Below are 18,703 nucleotides of genomic sequence, written 5' to 3'. Positions count from 1 at the left end.
GAAAGGACCGAGACGTCATTAATAGTCCAAGAAACAAATGGCAGCAAGCGATCACGTTGAATTATCGATTTCTTCCATAAATTTATACCTGCGGGTTACAAATACAAACTAGTCGCAAATATAACAACTTTTTTTACTAGAGGACCGGACCTGAGGAATCTAAGTTGTTTGTTCCACTGTATTTATTTTCACATCACTATATTTTCGCATTCATCAGAGCTGCGAAATTAAGTTGCAGCGAAATTTTACTCTGTGTGCTACTCACGAAACTAAATACTAGCGAAATATAAGTGTCCTAGGGTATGTCAAGGAAGAAACTTGCTCGAAACACTGCTCATATCTCGATTTTCTCATATATTAGGACACTCACATGTCAAAGTATTGTAAAGGTTTTGTGCGACCTTCACTTTCCTCCACTAGTACAAGACTCAGTGCATGAGTTTATACATATATTTTCTGCTTAGTTCATAAGTTGTACAAGAATGCTCAAGTAACAGGCAATGAACAGGCCAAGAACAGCTCTGCTCTTCTAAACAAATGTTCGAGCTTATATAGCTAGTAAGCTCCGCCTCCGTTCTACATTACTTGGTTGAATCCGGCACGGCTCGGTCTTGACTCGACACGACTCTGGCTTGGCTAAATGTAAGGGGACGCCATCCACCACACACTCCCCCCATTGGCGACTAAGGTCTCCAATTTATGTCCTGAGGGAGCACCAGTTGAGCCAGGGTCTCATGCTGGCGGGCTCCATAGTGGAGGCGTTCCACCTCCTCCAGCAGTAGCTGGCGCTCCCGGCCTTCCAAGTGTCTCTGCCGTAAGACCGTCTGCATTGTCTCGGCAGCCCTCAACCACTCCTGGGCGTCTTGTGCTAACAACCGGGCCCGGCTGCGCTGCATCTGCAGGAGAGTCCGGCTAGCTGGAGTCTGTCCCACCAGCTCGGCCAGCGTGCGTGACCCGGCAGGATCCAAGGCCGTCCAGCCCGTCCTGGTCAAGGCCGGGCGGACCCGGGCTGGGGGCACAGCTGCGTCTTGGCTTGCTCGACTCCTCTTCGCGGGCTACGGCGCCTCCTTCCTCTAGTAGTGGGAATGCAGGCAGCCATCGTCAGAAATCCCCGCCCGTTCTCCTGACAGAACTGCTCCCAGGAGTCCTGGTCGACCAGATACACCACTGGCTCCACTCCTCCCTGTTGGTGAATAGCGTGGTGTAATAGCATTTGGTCCCTCGACACGTGCTGCCAGTCACAGGGGCACACAAACACGGTGTAGTGTTGTAGGACATGAAAGTGGATCCGCCGGGTGCTGGTTGTGAACTGGCAGATCCGGCAACTCCCGCCCTACACCTGTTCCTCTGCTCGTGAGACCATCCGGGAAGACAGGTATTTGATAGTCCTTACTATCGCCTTCTTCCGCGGCCTGGTTTCCTCTGGCTCCGGTTTTCTTACGGGCGTGCTTTCTTTAACGGTAACAGCCGGTGGAGAAGAGGACAACTTCAGTGAGGGGAGGCTGACTCGTCTCCTCTTAGTGCGCACAGCAGCCACCCGGCACTCCTCTTCCACCTCTTCTGGCATGGTCTCGTTGAGCAGATCCTCCACTCTCTCTTCGGTGAGGGTTGCATCTAACAACGCCTCTGCTCCTTTTTCAGTAATTTCTAATACGGCAGAGTCCGGTTGTCATGTCATATCCAGCTCTGTGTCATCCCCCTTGTAGGCCACCACGTTTGCCGGTGTTGGCCTCTCCATTCTTTCTCTAGCTTCTTTCAAGCTAATTGTGATCGAAGTCAGTAAGTCCTGTAGTGATGTGTTGCCTTCACTATCGATCTTTTCCAGCGCTCTGATGTCGTCCAGAGAAAACGAGTGCTTTAAAAGGAAAGCCTTGGTTGCATCCGTGAGAACCGTTTTACAACTTTCCCGCGCGACCTCCAGACCGTTTTCCGGCAATTCCATAGAATAACATACACCATCTCCGTACCGTTCCGGCTTCCTAGTTGTCTGGGCTGGCCCCGGATTGTGCCGGACCGAAGTTAATTGGATTGCGGGGTTGATGGGATCTGGTGTTGTGGTCTCTTCGGTCTCCACCGGGTTTGCTTCAGGTTCTTCCGGAACTTTTCCCCGTGTGGCCGGATTGATTTCCTCGGAGCTCGGAGGGCGTCTTTGGCTTTCTCCTTCCTCCAGTCCGGCCAGATTTTCTCCCAGAGTTATCTCCTGCCCTCGTTTTTCTGCAGCTTCTAGTAGCAACTTTTCCCAGCTGGGGGTGGCATTATGGGTACAGGGTCTATTCTGACCTTCTCCTGCCTCCTCTTCAGCCTGCTGGGTCGAGCTCCTTTCATGTTAAGACCCCTCCTTGGCTCCAGGGTGGTCGGAGCTTGCCCCAACCTTTCTGGGCAAGCATGATAAGGTTTCAGGCTTCCTTCACTCTGAATGGAAGACTAGCCTTGACGTTCCACCAGATATGTGTGGTTTCCCCAGGCTTTCAGGACCTGGTATGGTCCCACGAATTTCGCCTGCAGCTTAGGATTTTCTCCCCGTCTCCGGCGTTTATTCGTGAGCCATACCCAGTCACCTGGGGCATATAGCGGTGGCTCCTCCCGGTCCTCCTGTCTCACTTCCATCTGACTTTGTAGCGCCTCGTGCACCATCTGCAGCCTCCGCTGCACCTTAAGGGCGTGCTCGTAGGCAGGAAAGAACTCGGTCGGTAGTGGGTGGCTTTCCAACTGGTCCGGCAAGCTCAGCTCCCGTCCCAACATCAACATGTTGGCTGTCTCTCCGGTTGCGGAGTGGGGGTGCCTCGGTATGCCCTCATCAGCTGGAGAAGCAGCAGGTCCTACTTGTCCTGTCTCCGGGCAAGGAGTAGTGCCCTCAAGGAGTTTCCGAGTCCCCGATTGTTCCGTTCAACGATTCCGTTGGCCTGTGGGTGATAAGGAGTCGTATGGGTTTTCCCCACGTTCCACATTTGGCACAGTTCAGCCATCAGTTGGCTCTCAAACTGCGCCCCCTGGTCGGTGTGAATCTGCTCGGGTAACCCCAGGTAGCAGAAAACCCGCTCATCCAGTACGTTTGCGACCACCGGGGCCGTGGCGTCAGGTAGTGCCAGTGTGTCCTGCCATCGGGTGAAGTGGTCGGTGAGGACCAGCACCCACTTGTTCCCCCTAGGCGTGACCGGAAATGGACCCACCAGGTCCATGGCCACTTTCTGCCAGGGTCACCCGGTGTAGAGCCTTCTTTTCCCTACGACCGCCTTTGTCCCTCCATGCTTTGCAGCCTGGCACACCTCACAACTCTTGATGAGCCGTCTGACTGTGGCCGTCAGGCCAGTGCCAAGTCAGCTGGAAGCGGCTTATCATTCTTCCCACACCAGAGTGAGCCAGGGCGTGCGTTTGCCACACCGTGGTCTCCCGCATGGCCGGGGGCAGATGACGCACCATCTGGCGTGGCCCTGCGGAGCCACGCGTGAAAGCCTTGCATGTGATGCAGGATATCCGGCTCTCTGCTCCCGACTTCCAGGTGATCCGCTGGCACCTCTTCTCCTGTGGTGATGGCATGATACATGATGGCCACTGGTCCTTGTCCGGTGGCCTGTGTTCTTGCCAGCTCACCCTTTGGTCCTGTTATCCCTGGTGTGGCCGGTAGCCCCTCGGAGGAACATCCGGCACCCAGGTTCAATCCCGCCACTGTTGGGGCGGGAGTCCCGTGCGAGTTGCCGGCCGGCCCTCCGGGGTATGCAGCGTTGCCCAGGGTCGATCCTGCCCTGTCGAGAGCGGGAGTCCCATCCAGGCAACTGGTCGGTACCCACGCGGCTAATGGCCCTTGTTCCCTCGCCAACTCCTTCCGTGAGGGGCCCCTGTCCTCTGCTCAATGCTCGCGCATTGCCAGCAGTCCTTGCAGGTTTGCCTGCTCAACCCATCTGCGTTCCGTGGCGAGTCCCTGACCGATGTTCTAGGACGTAGTGGAACTCAGCCAGGATCTCTAGTCACCGGGCTACCTGGTTCGAGGGTTCCTTCCTCCTGCATAGCCACCGGAGTGACACGTGGTCCGTCGATAGGAGGAACTCCTGGCCATACAAATACGGCCGAAAGTGCTTCACTGCCTTTACCACTGCAAGCAGCATCGTTTGGATGACGCAGTGATTGCGCTCCGAGGGGGTGAGGGTCTTGCTGTAATAGGCAATGACTCTCTCGCAGCCCTCCTGTACTTGGGACAGCACGGCCCCCACTCCACATCCGCTAACGTCTGTGTCCAGAATGTACTGCCTCCGGGGATCCGGTTAGCCCAAGATCGGGGCGGTGCTGATACTATCCTTGAGTGCGTTGTAGGCAATCTGTTCTCCTTCCGTCCATCTCCAGGGCTCTCCTTTTGCAGTCAGTCGGTGCAAGGGATGCGCCGTAGTGGCGAACTCCGGGATATATTGTGGGCAGTAGCCGACCGTCCCGAGGAATCCTTGGAGTTCTTTCACTCCGCACGGGCTCGGCCACTCCGTGACTGCCTTCACCTTGTCAGGGTCTGTAGAGACTCCGTCCTGGCTTACTATGCGGCCCAGATAGCGGACCTGGGGTTGCAATAGTTAGCACTTGGACGGCTTTAACTTCAGTCCGGCATTGTGGAGTCTCTGGAAGACCTCCTCCAGCTGATGCAGATGCATATCGAAGTCTGGGGCGATGACTATAATATTATTCAGATATAGTAGCAGCATTCTCCAGTGGAGGCCGTGTTGAACGCATTCCATGAGTCTTTGGAAGGTGGCAGGGGCGGACGTCAGTTCGAAAGGCAACACCTTCCATTTCCATAATCCGGACCGTGTCAAGAAGGTCGATTTCTCCTGCGCCTCAGCATCCAGGGGTACCTGCCAGTACCCGCTCACCAGGTGGAGCGTGCTGAAATAGCGGCTGCCAGACAGGGTGTCCAGGCTGTCGTCGATCCTGGGTAGAGGGTAGGCGTCCTGCTCGGTGACGGCGTTTAGACGCCGGTAGTCAATGCAAAAGCGCCACTTCCCGTCTTTCTTCCGGACCAACACCACGGGGAGCTCCAAGCTCCTCCGGCTGGCTCGATAAGCCTTCGCTTGAGCAGATCCTAGACCTGCCTTTCGGCCTCGGCCTCCTTTCTCCGGTCCGAGTCTGTGGGGGGTTGCTGGATTGGCCGGGTGCCCTCCTTAAGTGGAATGGAATGTTCCACCTCGGTGGTCTTTTCTACGTCGTCGTCACCCGTACTGAACAGGGTAGCACATTGACTCAGCAAGGAAGCCAACCTCGCCGTTTGACCCGTCCCCTCACAGTTCAGCCGGGCCGCCTGGAACAATTCCTCAATGTGAACCAGCATTCCATTGATTGAAGTCGGACCGGCGTCACACAGTAAGGGATCGTCCTCTTCAACCTGCGGGGTCTCCACTCCCGTGTAAGTGCCGATAGTGGCTCCGGACCGGAACGTCAATGGCCGCTCCGTAGCATTCATGCAGCGGGTGATGACCTGCCCCTTGGGTCCCGGTTGATTCAAGCTACTTGCTATCGGTGGTCCGTCGAGAAATCCTTCGATCAATCCCATGGGGTAGTAACTTCGCGTGGTGATGCGACAGTGTATTGACATCTCTGTCCGGGCGGGAACCACTACCCCCCTTATCACCTGTACTTTGCTCTGTAGCAGCCACCTATGTCGATCCGTGCAGACTAGCTGTCTGCCATCCACTTGGACCACCGGTTGCTCAAATTCGAGAGCACTGATGGGCCATGAAGAACGGCAATCCGAGTATGGCATCCTCGCTCAGACGGCTAACCACAAAGACTTCCTCTGTCTTTACATCCCTCAGGCAGATGGCCAGACGGATTATCCCATAGAGGGGAACCGTGTTCCGTCAGCCAATAGTCCATGGCTGTCACTCTCCTCGAGTTGGTCTCGTACGGCTCCTGGCAATCGGTCAAAGACCTGCTTATTGATCAGGTTTGTGGTGCACCCTGTGTCTAAAAGAAACTGGATAGGCCGCCCCTCCACTCTTCCCGGGAAGAAATAGCTGGTGGAGTGAGGTCGGCTGAGGGCTCACGCCCTAGTGGTGTCTTCCAAGACATCTTCCGAGAGGCCTGGGAGCCTTTCTTTCTGCGGTGGGGCGGGGTCAGTCCCTCGGGCCATCCCACGTCCGGGGTAGACCCGCAGCTCCTGTGATTGCCATCCCAGAGGCGGAGAAGGGGTCGGCCCTGCCGCCTTTAAGGCAGGCTTCCCACCATCCGGGCCAGTGGGGACGGTTTTCGCTGTCTGGGGTGGAGGGGATTTGGGGGTCATCTTCCTTCGTTTCGGGCTACATCCCTGCTGTTTGCACGGAGGGGCGTAGGCGGTATCCGGGACAGTGGGAATGTCCAGATTGGCCTCACTCAAAGACTGGCAGTAGTTTTGTGTCTCCACAGGCCGTTCCTGTGTACGAATTTTCCTTGGCCTAGTCCTTGCTGGTTGAGACCAACCATCGGCTGTCACTGAATCTCGTGTAGTCCTATTGTGTTTCTGGGGTTCTTTGGCCGTGGCACAGCCAGTAGTCGGAGCTACTGCTGTGGCCGTTCTTCGTTTCCCGAAGCCGGTTTGGTGTAGCGAGGGCAATTCTTCCGTATGTGCCCCGGTTGCCCACATCCCCAGCAAAGGGTAGCTGGCTGGCTCCTCCTCTTGGTTGGAGTGCGAACCTGCTCCTGGAGCCGTTCCACCCTGTCCATGAAAGTTTGGATCAACCGGGCTAGTCATCCTATAACATCGGTTTCAGCCGAGTTCACCTGGTCGGGGGTTCTTCCCTCCAGGGTTCGTACCAAAGATTCGGTGGATTTACGCTCGCCTCCTTGGATCTGGAGGTAGTCGTTCCTGGCCCGTACAGCGTCAGCCAGCGAGGGCGTATGTACGGCCAACAGATTTCACTGCAGGGCAGGGTCCCTTAGTGAGCTGCAGAAGGTCTCCATAGCCTTACTATTTTGGTGTCGATTCGGCAGGTCCCCGTACGCAATGCGTACCAACCTCTCGACCTCCATATCATGCTCCTGAAGTGTCGTCCTTTATTTTTGCCTAAGGGCGTTGAGCTGGCTTAGCGCCTGCCTGGCGGATAGCCCGAATCTTGCCCTGAGGGCATTGAAAATGGCCTCCTGATACCGCAGGGCTTTCCACAGCTCTCTCTCTCTCTGGGTTTCTTCCTGTTGTCAGGAAGTTCTTCCAATAGGAGCAGTGTCGCCGTTTTTCAGGCAGCCCAGTTCATCCAGAGTCCAGTGATCCTCCCAGTGTCCAGTGATCCTGATGTGAGTCTAGTGGTGGAGTTCTTGGGATCGTCAGCTATCCCACTGCTGCCACCAGTGTAAAGGTTTTGTGCGACCTTCACTTTCCTCCACTAGTACAAGACTCAGTGCATGAGTTTATACATATATTTTCTGCTTAGTTCATAAGTTGTACAAGAATGCTCAAGTAACAAGCAATGAACAGGCCAAGAACAGCTCTGCTCTTCTACACAAATGTTCGAGCATATATAGCTAGTAAGCTCCGCCTCCGTTCTATTTGGTTGAACCCGGCATGTCTCGGCTCGGTCTTAACTCGGCACGGCTCTGGCTTGGCTAAATGTAAGGGGACGCCATCCACCACAGTATGACTGTACCCCTCTACCCATTGTCTATAGGTGAGTTTCTATCACACTGATACAAACACATTAGAATGTGGAGCGAATATTGGATTTTGAGTTTGTCAAATCGAAACCTACAAAAACTTTAAGAAGTTGAGGCTAAAAACATTCATGAAGAAACAACTCTTACCACTTTCAACTGACTTGATCTCCCTGTCGACGCTACCCTGCTTCAACATTGGGTTAATGAAGAACTGAGCAAATATATCCAAAGCCTTGTGAAATGATTTTCTTTCCACATCAAAGTAGAAAACTGTCTGAGAAAACAATAAAATGAGCGGAAGGGTAAAATCAAGAGTAGAAGTTTCAGACTAACGGACTTAGCATGACTTAACATGACTTAACATGGACTTAGCATGTAACCCAATAATTCTGAGTACATGACATATGTTATGTTGCGATATATATCCTACATTCAATATAGATCTCATATTTTTGTCTCATCGTTGTAAAAGCTCCTACAATCACCATTAGGACTATTCTCTTCTTGGCAGTTTAAATATCTGCCTAGTCTGATAATCATTGGGCACTGCTAATCTATGATTATGGATTTGGCTTTTCAGAAAACTTCTTGGTGTCTCTACGTAATATTGCTTTTCAAGTTACAACTTCTTGCCAGCTAATTGGGATGTTAATTAATGTCTCTTGTCAGTGTCGGAGAGTTATACCAATAGTGATAATGCATGTGCACTGACAGGGTAAATAAGGAAATCGTTGACAGTCAGCAGTGATAGCTTTTTTAAATTATTGATGAGGAATCAATAAATGAATGCTACTGATTTCTGTATACAGCAAGATTTGTATGCCGCTACATAGACGTAGAACCATTCGACTAGAGAGTGAGAACAATCACTCACTTTCACCTAGAAAAGGGATGACTTCAGTTTAAATAATAGTTCTTTTAAAAAACTGCCTGATAATGATAGTCCAGACGGTGTCACAGTCCATGACTACCAACTAATTCTCTAATCGGAACTAGTGAATACACCAGCAACTCAAATGTTATCTGAGAATGTTTGGCTAGCAAAGGTGCCTTTGGCCATAAGGCACACCACAGAGAAACCAAACTAGAGTTATATACCCCTTTTTTTAACTTAGGTTGCGCTTTACACTGTCCTACCCTGCAGCTCAAAATGAAATGACGGGCATATTCTTACCCTTTCTACATCAGTGAAAGCATTGGAATTTCCGCCTTGTTTTTTGAGGTAAGAATCAAATGCGTTCTCATCAGGGTATTTTGTGCTGCCCATGAAAACCACTAAAACAAAATGAGTAATGATAATACATGCTAAAAGGGATGATGAGTGTGCAGGTACATGGTAAGACACCAAAATAATATATGAATTGGTCGGTCACACATCACTGAGACGTCGCAACACTGGATAATATTAATACGAAATATAGACTCACTGTGTTCGAGAAAATGTGCTAGGCCAGGAACCTCGGCAGGATCAGAGGCACTTCCCACACCGATACATAAAGCTGCAGCTGCCTGTAACGAAACCGGTCTGGCTGTTATAAACATGAACAAAAATTAATCAACAACCTGCAATTAAGAAAATAGTGGCAGGAAAATTACAGAGTAAAATAAACATTAAAAACAATTTCACTTCCTTTCTACAAATTTTTTTACTTTTCAAGTGAAAATAAATAACCTAGGATCTCTTAAAAACTCAAGTATTAGTAGCTTGAATCTTTCAAAATATCGGAAGGCATAATCCAGTTACAATGTATTTAGAATAATAAGTAATGCCAATCATGAACAGAAATGCTGACCAATTTTTCGCTGTCATCCTCGGCTCCGTGTTTCTTATGACCACCTGGCTGCTTCCCTTCCATGTCACTCATATCACTACTGTCATCGGTCTCATCCCCTGAGCAATCCTCACTACCAGAATCCTCCTCGAGACCTTCCATACGCTGTTCTTTATTGTCATTCTACAGTGTAGCACACAAGTCCAAGTCATACCATAAATATAAGTCACTTGAGAACGGATGATGTCAAAGCTTTGGAACATGACTAAACGCTATTAGACTAAATCTCCTCTATATGTTCTCCTTTTTTGGCATAGTTGCGAAAATCTATCAAAACTACCCTTTTTATATCTAACACAATTCAAAAAGATTTCCGGTTTATAATATTCTTCTAGTATTTTGTACCACTTGCATTTTCATATTGCAAAAAGGGGAAGAAATGGTGGCAGAGTTTCATTAGAAACTAGGCCAAAAGTGTGTACACTAGACTCACTTGTTCATGCAAAAAAAATTTACTATGCTTGCATTGCCATGGCTTTTCAAGATACGTACAGCTGAAACAAGCCTATTTTTGAGTAAGCAAATAATAAGCATCCTTCTTACCTAGGATAGCTGCATACAATGTAACTTCTCTATTCTACATTCCTTCTTACCTAGGATAGCTCCAAGACTTCTCTATTCTCTACCCCTTCTTACCTAGGATAGCTCCACGACTTCTCTATTCTACACCCCTTCTTACCTAGGATAGCTCCACGACTTCTCTATTCTACACCCCTTCCTACATAAGATAGCTCCATAACTTCTCTATTCTAGACCCCTTCTTACCTAGGATAGCTCCATTACATTTCTATTCTACACCCCTTACTACCTAGGAATAGGACAGCTCCATTACTTCTCTATTCCACACCTGCTACACTGTGGCAGTTAGCCTAGACAAAAAGGGGACACTTGGATACACCGTAACTATTTTTACGGAATGTAACCACCTACTTCCTAGCCATAGCTTACGTGTAATAGCGTGAGTGAGTAGAGAATTATGACATCAAGTACAGTGGTCGTCAAAGAAATTAGGCAAAAATAAGTACTTTCCTAAAAAATAATGGCATCTTTTATCGTGAACTAAAGTCCTAAGTAGTACTTGTATCGGTACCATCAAATGCTCATGAAAAAGATCCAAAACAGCACTGCACTCTGATAGAGCTTTTATAATAATAAGGCAATTCATAACCATGATCCAGGTGCTAACTGTTCGCTAATCATATGCTACATTACATGGTGCTAGTCAGAGTAAGAGTTCTACAATAACTCAACCCAAACAGTACTTTGGACAATAAACAAGCCTACAGTCTTTTAACAAGCTTGCTATGTAGTGTACAGAGAGCTCTATATTATTAGCTCTACTAAACAGGGAAAAAAATATATTATATAAACACAGTCTACAGGCAAAATGTGAGTGTGAAACTAGAATTCTTGGAGGATATTGCAAGAAGTGTCACTATTGAGAGTGGCTAAGATAACTGCAGTCAAACGCCCATTTACAGTCACATCTACATAAAACTTTTATCAATGTTCAATATGAAATTTAATAAATTATTTTTACCGACTTCATGAAACACGAGTTTTTTATATAAAATCAAAAGAGAAATATAAAAGCAAAAAAAATAAAGGACATATATGAAGTTAATTTAATCTATTTTAAGAGTAAGTTGTAGTCTTAAAGCTTCTTATTGAATTTCAAAAGGAACTAAGAGCAAATACAATGGATGCGTATAGGAATATTTGATCCAATATATAATGTTCAATTTCAACACAAAGCTTCATTGTAGCCTGCCACCTCTCAGCTAGTACACCATGTACACAAAGCTGAATATATTACCTACAGAAATCATATTCCATTTCCATATTTATAAACAGAGATAAAATATTTATATTTTCAGAGACAACCTTGATTTAAACTCATAGTTGCCATAGCAAAAGATGACAGAGTTCAACTAACCTTTTCAGCATGGTTAGGAGGCTGCTTGTGATCACGTTCAGCATCAGATGAATCAGCATCACCATCGATATCTGAGATTAGCAAAGCTGTCAAGCCATTTTCCAGCCTTAAAACTCTGCAGCAAGAAATACAACAATGGTGTTGATACGGTAAAAACAGCGAATTTATGGTAGTACTACAACTTCTATGGCATTAGTGTCTATTGATAGGTTGGTAATAAATCAGTTTGCCACTGTTTGCCTTCCAAAGAACTTGTTTCTCCAAAAGTAAAAAATTGAATATAAAAAACCACTAAGTCCATATTGGAATGATTAAATACCAAATAAATATTTGTGACCTTTGTCCAAAAATCTTAAAACATTATAACGTGTTCATTTAAATGGCCAACTTTGATGTCCCTATGAGGCATGACAGAAAGATTAACATAATAGAAGGTTTATAGATAATACAACCAACTCGAGCATTTTGAGAACTTGTGTTGTTCCAACTAAAACTCAATTGATTAGCCATGCAACATGGCTCTATGGACAACCATGTCACTGAGTATCAAAAAAGAATTATACAACAAAAGCTAACAACTTGAAAACTGCTACGAGTACAAAGAAATAACAGAGGGTAGCCTGACAACGCCACAATTTCACTAGGATATATTACTCCAAATACAATCACTATATGATTGTATTTGGACCGATGGACACCCATTCTCAATCAAAACATTACTGAGTCCTAATTTTCTAAAATAAGACTACAAAGAAACATTTTCCCTCCCAGAATACATTGGGATGTTAGTCACAAAATTGACAAAAACACCCAATGTGACTATATCATCATTAACTCAGTTTTATAGTCATTACTGCACATAATGTTGTAAGAATAGGTAAATATATTATTACTAAAATAACTAATGACAGACATTGAGTTCTTGCACATTAATTCCATAGTTTTGGCTATCCTAACAGTGATCTCCCAGACAAGAGCTGGTATATTGGGCTTTTTTACAATGTGGACCAGCTAAAACCTTTATGATTTTGCCTCCAATCCTATTAGGCTTTGCAAAAAATTTTGATCTTTTAATTACCGGTCTTTCAAACCTGTCTGCATTTAATATAAATTTACAAGTTACAATGATAACTTCCTTATGAGAATTCAAAGCCCCATTATATTGCAAGCCATTTCATTACAATGATGATATCAAACTTCTATTATCAAACTTCTATATATCAAACTTCTATATATCAAACTTCAAACTATTCTTACCTATTCGTGCATATTTTTTCAATAATTTTCCGTTTAATATCAATTGTTATCATTTGCTTTTTCTTTGCATTATCTTTCATTTTGCTGACAAACTTTCGGTCTACGCACAGTACTTTTAATTCACATAATTCTGCACAGAAAATCGTGCACAACAAACACGGTACAACAGTATAACCTGAGCAGTTGAAAAATACAGAGTGATGCTGTTCTCATAAAACACCTCCGGCATACTTGGCAACTGACTCATGTGCTCGTATCTCAAACATGGCTCGTATGTTAGTGCTAAAACTTGCTTAAAAGCTGGCTCGTATCTCAAGTTTCTCGTACGTTGGAGCACTCGTAAGTTGAAGTATTACTGTAGTTACAGCTGATCTAAAGTGTATTAAGATTGTTTCAAGATTGAGTGCAAGCACTAGGAAACTATCTCCTTAAAATTCATTAAAGCAAATGAATAATGCATCTCAAATGTAGCTATTTCATGTGGACAACTTTTCACTGTTCTATACATAAAGTTCTTTGTTTAGCACCTACTTAGTCTAATTTTATAGACTTTATACTAAAACAAGAAATAAGGATTTAGTTTTTCCCAGGTTTTTAGACAATGCATTACCATATCATTGAGACACTAGCACAACAACCTAGTGTGAAGACAGTTGCAAGTGTCGCAGCGGCTATGACAGCTACATGTGTCATAAAAAACATTTTTCATTTTACACCTGGAAACACTGACCATGCCAAATGTTTATGTTCACAATTGGTCACTATTCCATAAATTTTAAATCAAATACTGAACAACAAAACAGCATGAACAAAGTGCAAGAGTAGAATTAATGATGAATTTTAATTGGTTTTTGGCTATGCTTGACTATGACATATGTACACTGCCATGTTGAACCTCTCAACTTAATGAAAGCAAATATTTCGGCTTGTTACCATAAATATGAATCACTTTTGCTTTCAGTACGAAATGCAATGATGATGATGATGTCATGACTACAAAAACTCTTCGATGTTGTACATCATTTTTACTTCTTGAAACAGAAATAGTTATCTGTTAGTTGGTATTACATCTAGCTAATATTTAACAGCATGCTGAACCTCATCTCATCGACAGCTTTCATTGGTTGCCAGCCAAAGTGTAGATTATACAGTTTTCAGTAATAGCAGCGTTTCTCTCTATACTTCAACTAATTAAATGAGTTTTGAGATAGTTTTGTATGCATCGCTCAAAAATTACTATATACATGTATAGTTATTACTAAGGCCGTGTTCGATTAGATAACCAGATTTTGCATATATCAGCAAATAATACAAACAATGAATGGAATCTTAAATATATGTTAGTAAATACATCCCTAAGAAATTGTTTTGAAATCGTAAAAAAGAAAGTATGTGACGACCAAAAGATGTGCTTAAGAACATAATTAAAGTAACTGCAGAACATCTATCGCTTATTTGTATATAATGGTAGAAAGGATAGTACAAGTATTTAATCCAGTTTCATCTAGTTGGCCAGTTTAGTGCACCATAGCTATCATTTTAAAGTAACAAAACGAAATCTACAATAAATTTACCAGTCCGCCTGAAAGATTGAAGTCAAGGATTATTATCATGGAACAAGGATGATCATTATGTAATTAGATAAAACTACTAGCTTTGATAAGGGAAATTGGCTTCAAGAAAATACATAAATTTTTATTGTATTAAACTAATATTACATTCAATCAAGGTTATTGTGGTTGTAGTCAGTAGAGTGACTATTAGAAGCAAATGAAGAATCAACCTACTCAAGTCTCCACAATATTTTTGTCAATACAAACAATCAATAGCATTCATTCAATGATTTCTTATCAATACCAAAAGTCGATTACATGTACCGCCTTTGACTGTCAGCAACTTCCTTTTTTAGCCTGTTTATATCTATATGTCTATATCTATAAATAAATAATCACATTCACATCTAGGATGCATTGTAGTGATGCGCAAAAAATTTTACTAAAGCTTTACCAAAGAAAACATATAAAAAGATCATTTAAGTCGAGATAACCTAATGTTGTTTGGTGTTTGACAAAAGAAGTTCCTTTAACATAGATCTATTGTTACATGTTCCTTTGCAGCACCAAATCGTGTATTATGGGATGTTTTAAATTTTGTAGTTAACAATTCCTCACAATTTTCATTCTTCCATCAATTATTTTATTTGAAAAGTTGAAATCAGCAGTCCTCCGTTCATCTTGTAGAAGAGGTCAGCAATGTTGGGACATGATGTCTTCGAGTATTTTGAGAGATTATACATCCAGTGGAAAGCCTTTCTATTTATACTTTCTAGTTTTTGATATTTTTAATGAGATAAAAGGACCAAACAATAGAGGGGTATTCCAAACTGCGCCTACTAATGGTGAAAAAGCAATCTTCCTGGTCAAAGGCTTAGATCTTTTCAAGGATTTCATTAACATATACATGTATATGCAAAATTCCATTAGCTCTTTTGCTATACTGTCTATGTGTTCATCAAACGGCGCTCTATTATCGATTGTAACATCCAGATATTTAAAGAGAGGGTTGTTATAGATAGGTGCCCTGCATATTAACTAGTTATAATGTTGTTTAAGGCAGTTTGATCTAACAATTGACATAGTTTCACATTTACTCGTGTTAGAACACATTTGTTAATCATCAGCCCATTTTACGAGAATGTTTAGGTATTGTTGTTCAGGAACACTGTACTCACTGCTCTTGACATAACAAAACAATAACAAGTCATCCGCATAAAACATCAGCCTTGAGTTTAGCATTACATGTGGCATGTCATTTACGTAAATAAGGAACAAAAGCGGACCCAGCACTGAGCCCTAGGTCACTTCTGACCTTACCCTATGTAAAGCGCTGAAGTGTTATCATTAACACTTACAAAATTAGATCGCCTCCTGATCTAATTAGAAACCCACTCTACCAGATGTGGACGAACTCCCACCCCCCTTAAATGACTTATCCCACGACCAAACACGAGCGAAGCGAGTGTATGGGATCTTTATAATAAATGCATATGTGCACACAACTCACGAAAACTCTTCATCATCGGCCGTAACCAAACCCTTGTACCGAAATCCTATCAAAAAATTTAACCATTTTTGTGTCGAGTCGTTTAAGTATAATAATGATACAAAACACATATAAACCTATTTAAATATGTTACCAAGTCTTTGAAAAGTTGAGATAATATCCTAAAACTTACCCATCTGATCGAATAATACATAATTAGATATATTAATTTGGCCTAAAATCGTCATTAAAACCTGACAAGCCTTTTTTAATCAAAATTAAGACCAGCAAGCAAAACGCCAATAAAGTCGTGCGACAGATAGTAGAACTATTAAGCCGTGCGCATTTCACGAGAAAACCGTGCACATTTCACCAGTCTATGGCATTGTCCAATTGCCGAAGGTTTCTGTAATTAACGTAGAAATACTAAAAGGTAATTATTTCTTTTTTGCCGATTTTATTATTCGATTTAATTATTCGATTTTATAAGATTATTATAAGATTTAATTATAAGAATAATCATTCGAATTTACAAGATCAAAGTATATAGTGACCGATGGTGTGCAATAAGTTACTGTTATTATTTTTCTAAAGATTTTGTTGATGATATTACGGCTGTGCCCAATAATGTGCCCGTTAACGGACGTGACCAAAACCTTGTACCGAAATCTCATCAAAAAATTTAACCGTTTTTGTGTAGAGTCGTTTAAGTAAAATAATGATACAAACACATATAAACCGATTTAAATATGTTACCAAGTCTTTGAAAAGTTTCTACAATATCCTAAAACTAACCCATCTGATCGGATTATACATAAATAGACAGATTAATTTGGCCTAAAATCGAAATAAAAACTCGACAAGCCTTTTTTAATCAAAATTAAGACCGGCCAACGAAACACCGATAAGGCGGTGCGACCGAGATTAGAATTATTAAGTCGTGCGCATTTCACGAGAAAAAAAAGTGCACATTTCACCAGTCTATGACATTGTCTAATTGCCGAAGGTTTCTGTAATTAACGTAGAAGGACTGAAAAGTAACCGTTCCTTTTTGCCGATTCTACTGGACTCTAACATTTTGGACACTTATAATGAGTACTTTGGTATTCCAACTAATGTCCAAAGCAATGAAAGTAAAGGAAATGATGATGATATTTTTCTAACAATTCTTTTTCTATTTTAACGATTTCTAACGATACAATATATAATTAACGTAGAAGTACTGAAAAGTAATCATTTCTTTTTGCCGGTTCAACCAGACTGACATTTTTGACACTTATAATGAGTACTTTGGTATCCCAACTGATGTCCAAAGCAGTGAAAGAAAAGGAAATGACGATGATATTTTTCTAACAATTCTTATAAAATTATTATAATATTTAATTGTAAGAATAATTATTCAATTTTAAAAGATTTAGTTATAAGAATAATCATTCGAATTTACAAAATCGAAGTGTATAGTGACCGATGGTGTGCAATATGTTACTGTTATTATTTTTCTAAAGATTTTGTTGATGGTACTATGCCCAATTTGGCGGTACCGCCAAGCCGTTTTTAATATCTGCAAAATTAAGTAATAGGCCTACATTTTCTTATAGATATACAACTATTTCTATGACAACCAACTAAAATCTGTTTAGATTTTTAAATTCAGCATAATATTTTGGATATAAATTAAGAAATCTAAATAAATATCACAACTTCTTGATATTGATTGCTATGACGTTTTGAAATGTAAACAAAATTGTTTACATTTCAATGTTTGGTTTTTGTTTCTCAGATTTTAACACCAGTTTTTTTAGAACTATGTTTTCACAATAATGGTAAACATGCATTCAGTTTATTGACCATAAAATCTGCTGTAATTAAGCTGGAATCAAATTTTTTTTTCAAAATAACAGAATTTTCTTCTTCTGTTAGTGTAGACAACTCTAAATCTCACACACCCGACTTAACCATGGTTTCTGTGACATGACCCATTTCTTTATTTTGCTCCAGTTTGCAAAAAACTTCCAGACACATGTGAATGCTAATGCTTGCTTTCTGTTACAGATACTGTCAAAACCATTCTACATTCAACACAACCAACTTTCAAACTGTGTATATTACACAACAGCTTGCCATTTTACTTCTAATATTGTATTTCTCCTATTGCAGGAGAGAGATATAAACATATAAACTTTTCCTTTCATTATTGCTGTTTGTTGTACATGTATAATAACACCCAGTACATTACAGCTACCATTGCAGTCCTCCTATTGCACTGCAGTGCCATTTTACTGTTAATATTGCATTTCTCAACCAGCTGTACCCTTTCCTTTTTCCAATATCACTTTGGTCGTGGGCTGTATGACAGGGGAATTTTTAGTATTTTTGCACATACATTATAGCTGAAATGATGTAATTAACTTTTCAACATTGACGTAAAGCACTAATCAGCATCCTAATTAACTAGCTACTATAAAGTTGCAACTTGAAATTTAATATTACATACAGACACTAAGAACTTTCCCAAAAAACCGGAGCCATACTCATAGACTGAGTGCTCAACATTTGTCCCATTAGACAGATATTTAAACTGCAAAGAATACAATAGTCATAATGGTAGCTGTAGGCTTTCGACTGAAATCTTTTACAGAACAAAAATAAATTTATATTGAGTGCAGAATAGGTATCACGACAAGCTATAAACTATGAAAGTAAATATTATTAGAAACCTGTATTTTCGTTTGTCATTGGGAGACTGTATTACAATATCGTCGTGACTTGATCCCGGCGGCAAAGTGTCACTCATTCTTAGCCAAATATTCCAAAACTAAATATTGAATTACTTTAACGAAAGTGATCTATATGTAAAGAAACGATGCAGTAATCAAACGAAAACGGCAGTTTCAGCTTCTCGCAGCCGTGCGCTTTCAAAAATTGAAGTGAGTCAGAAGACAAACAAAACCTCAACTTTTTCAATACATCTTTGTAGGAGCCCGTCAAAAAATGTTGGTACGCTGGCAAAGGTGTAAAAAGCAAAATCGGACTC

At 42.7% G+C, this 18,703-nt stretch overlaps 1 protein-coding gene across 2 annotated transcripts in view; it reads right to left on the bottom strand.

The window, feature by feature from the left end:
• LOC137393031 (nardilysin-like) overlaps nt 1-18,551 on the bottom strand; it is a 60,094-nt gene extending 41,543 nt beyond the window's left edge. The window contains exons 1-6 of one of the 2 annotated variants that reach the window (XM_068079413.1): nt 18,387-18,551; nt 11,371-11,485; nt 9,396-9,557; nt 9,030-9,111; nt 8,777-8,877; nt 7,750-7,876 (exon numbers count right to left, since the gene is read on the bottom strand). In XM_068079413.1, the coding sequence (XP_067935514.1) occupies nt 7,750-7,876; nt 8,777-8,877; nt 9,030-9,111; nt 9,396-9,557; nt 11,371-11,485; nt 18,387-18,463 (664 nt within the window). In that variant the 5' untranslated portion in view covers nt 18,464-18,551. Of the gene's footprint in view, nt 1-7,749; nt 7,877-8,776; nt 8,878-9,029; nt 9,112-9,395; nt 9,558-11,370; nt 11,486-18,386 lie in introns of those variants that run through there. The other variant, XM_068079414.1, reaches the window with a different exon arrangement.
• Between the last annotated feature and the right edge of the window lie 152 nt (nt 18,552-18,703).

The sequence above is a fragment of the Watersipora subatra genome, chromosome 4, assembly GCF_963576615.1.
Source record: "Watersipora subatra chromosome 4, tzWatSuba1.1, whole genome shotgun sequence".
NCBI lineage: Eukaryota > Metazoa > Bryozoa > Gymnolaemata > Cheilostomatida > Watersiporidae > Watersipora > Watersipora subatra.
This window is presented reverse-complemented; position numbering and strand designations above follow the sequence as displayed.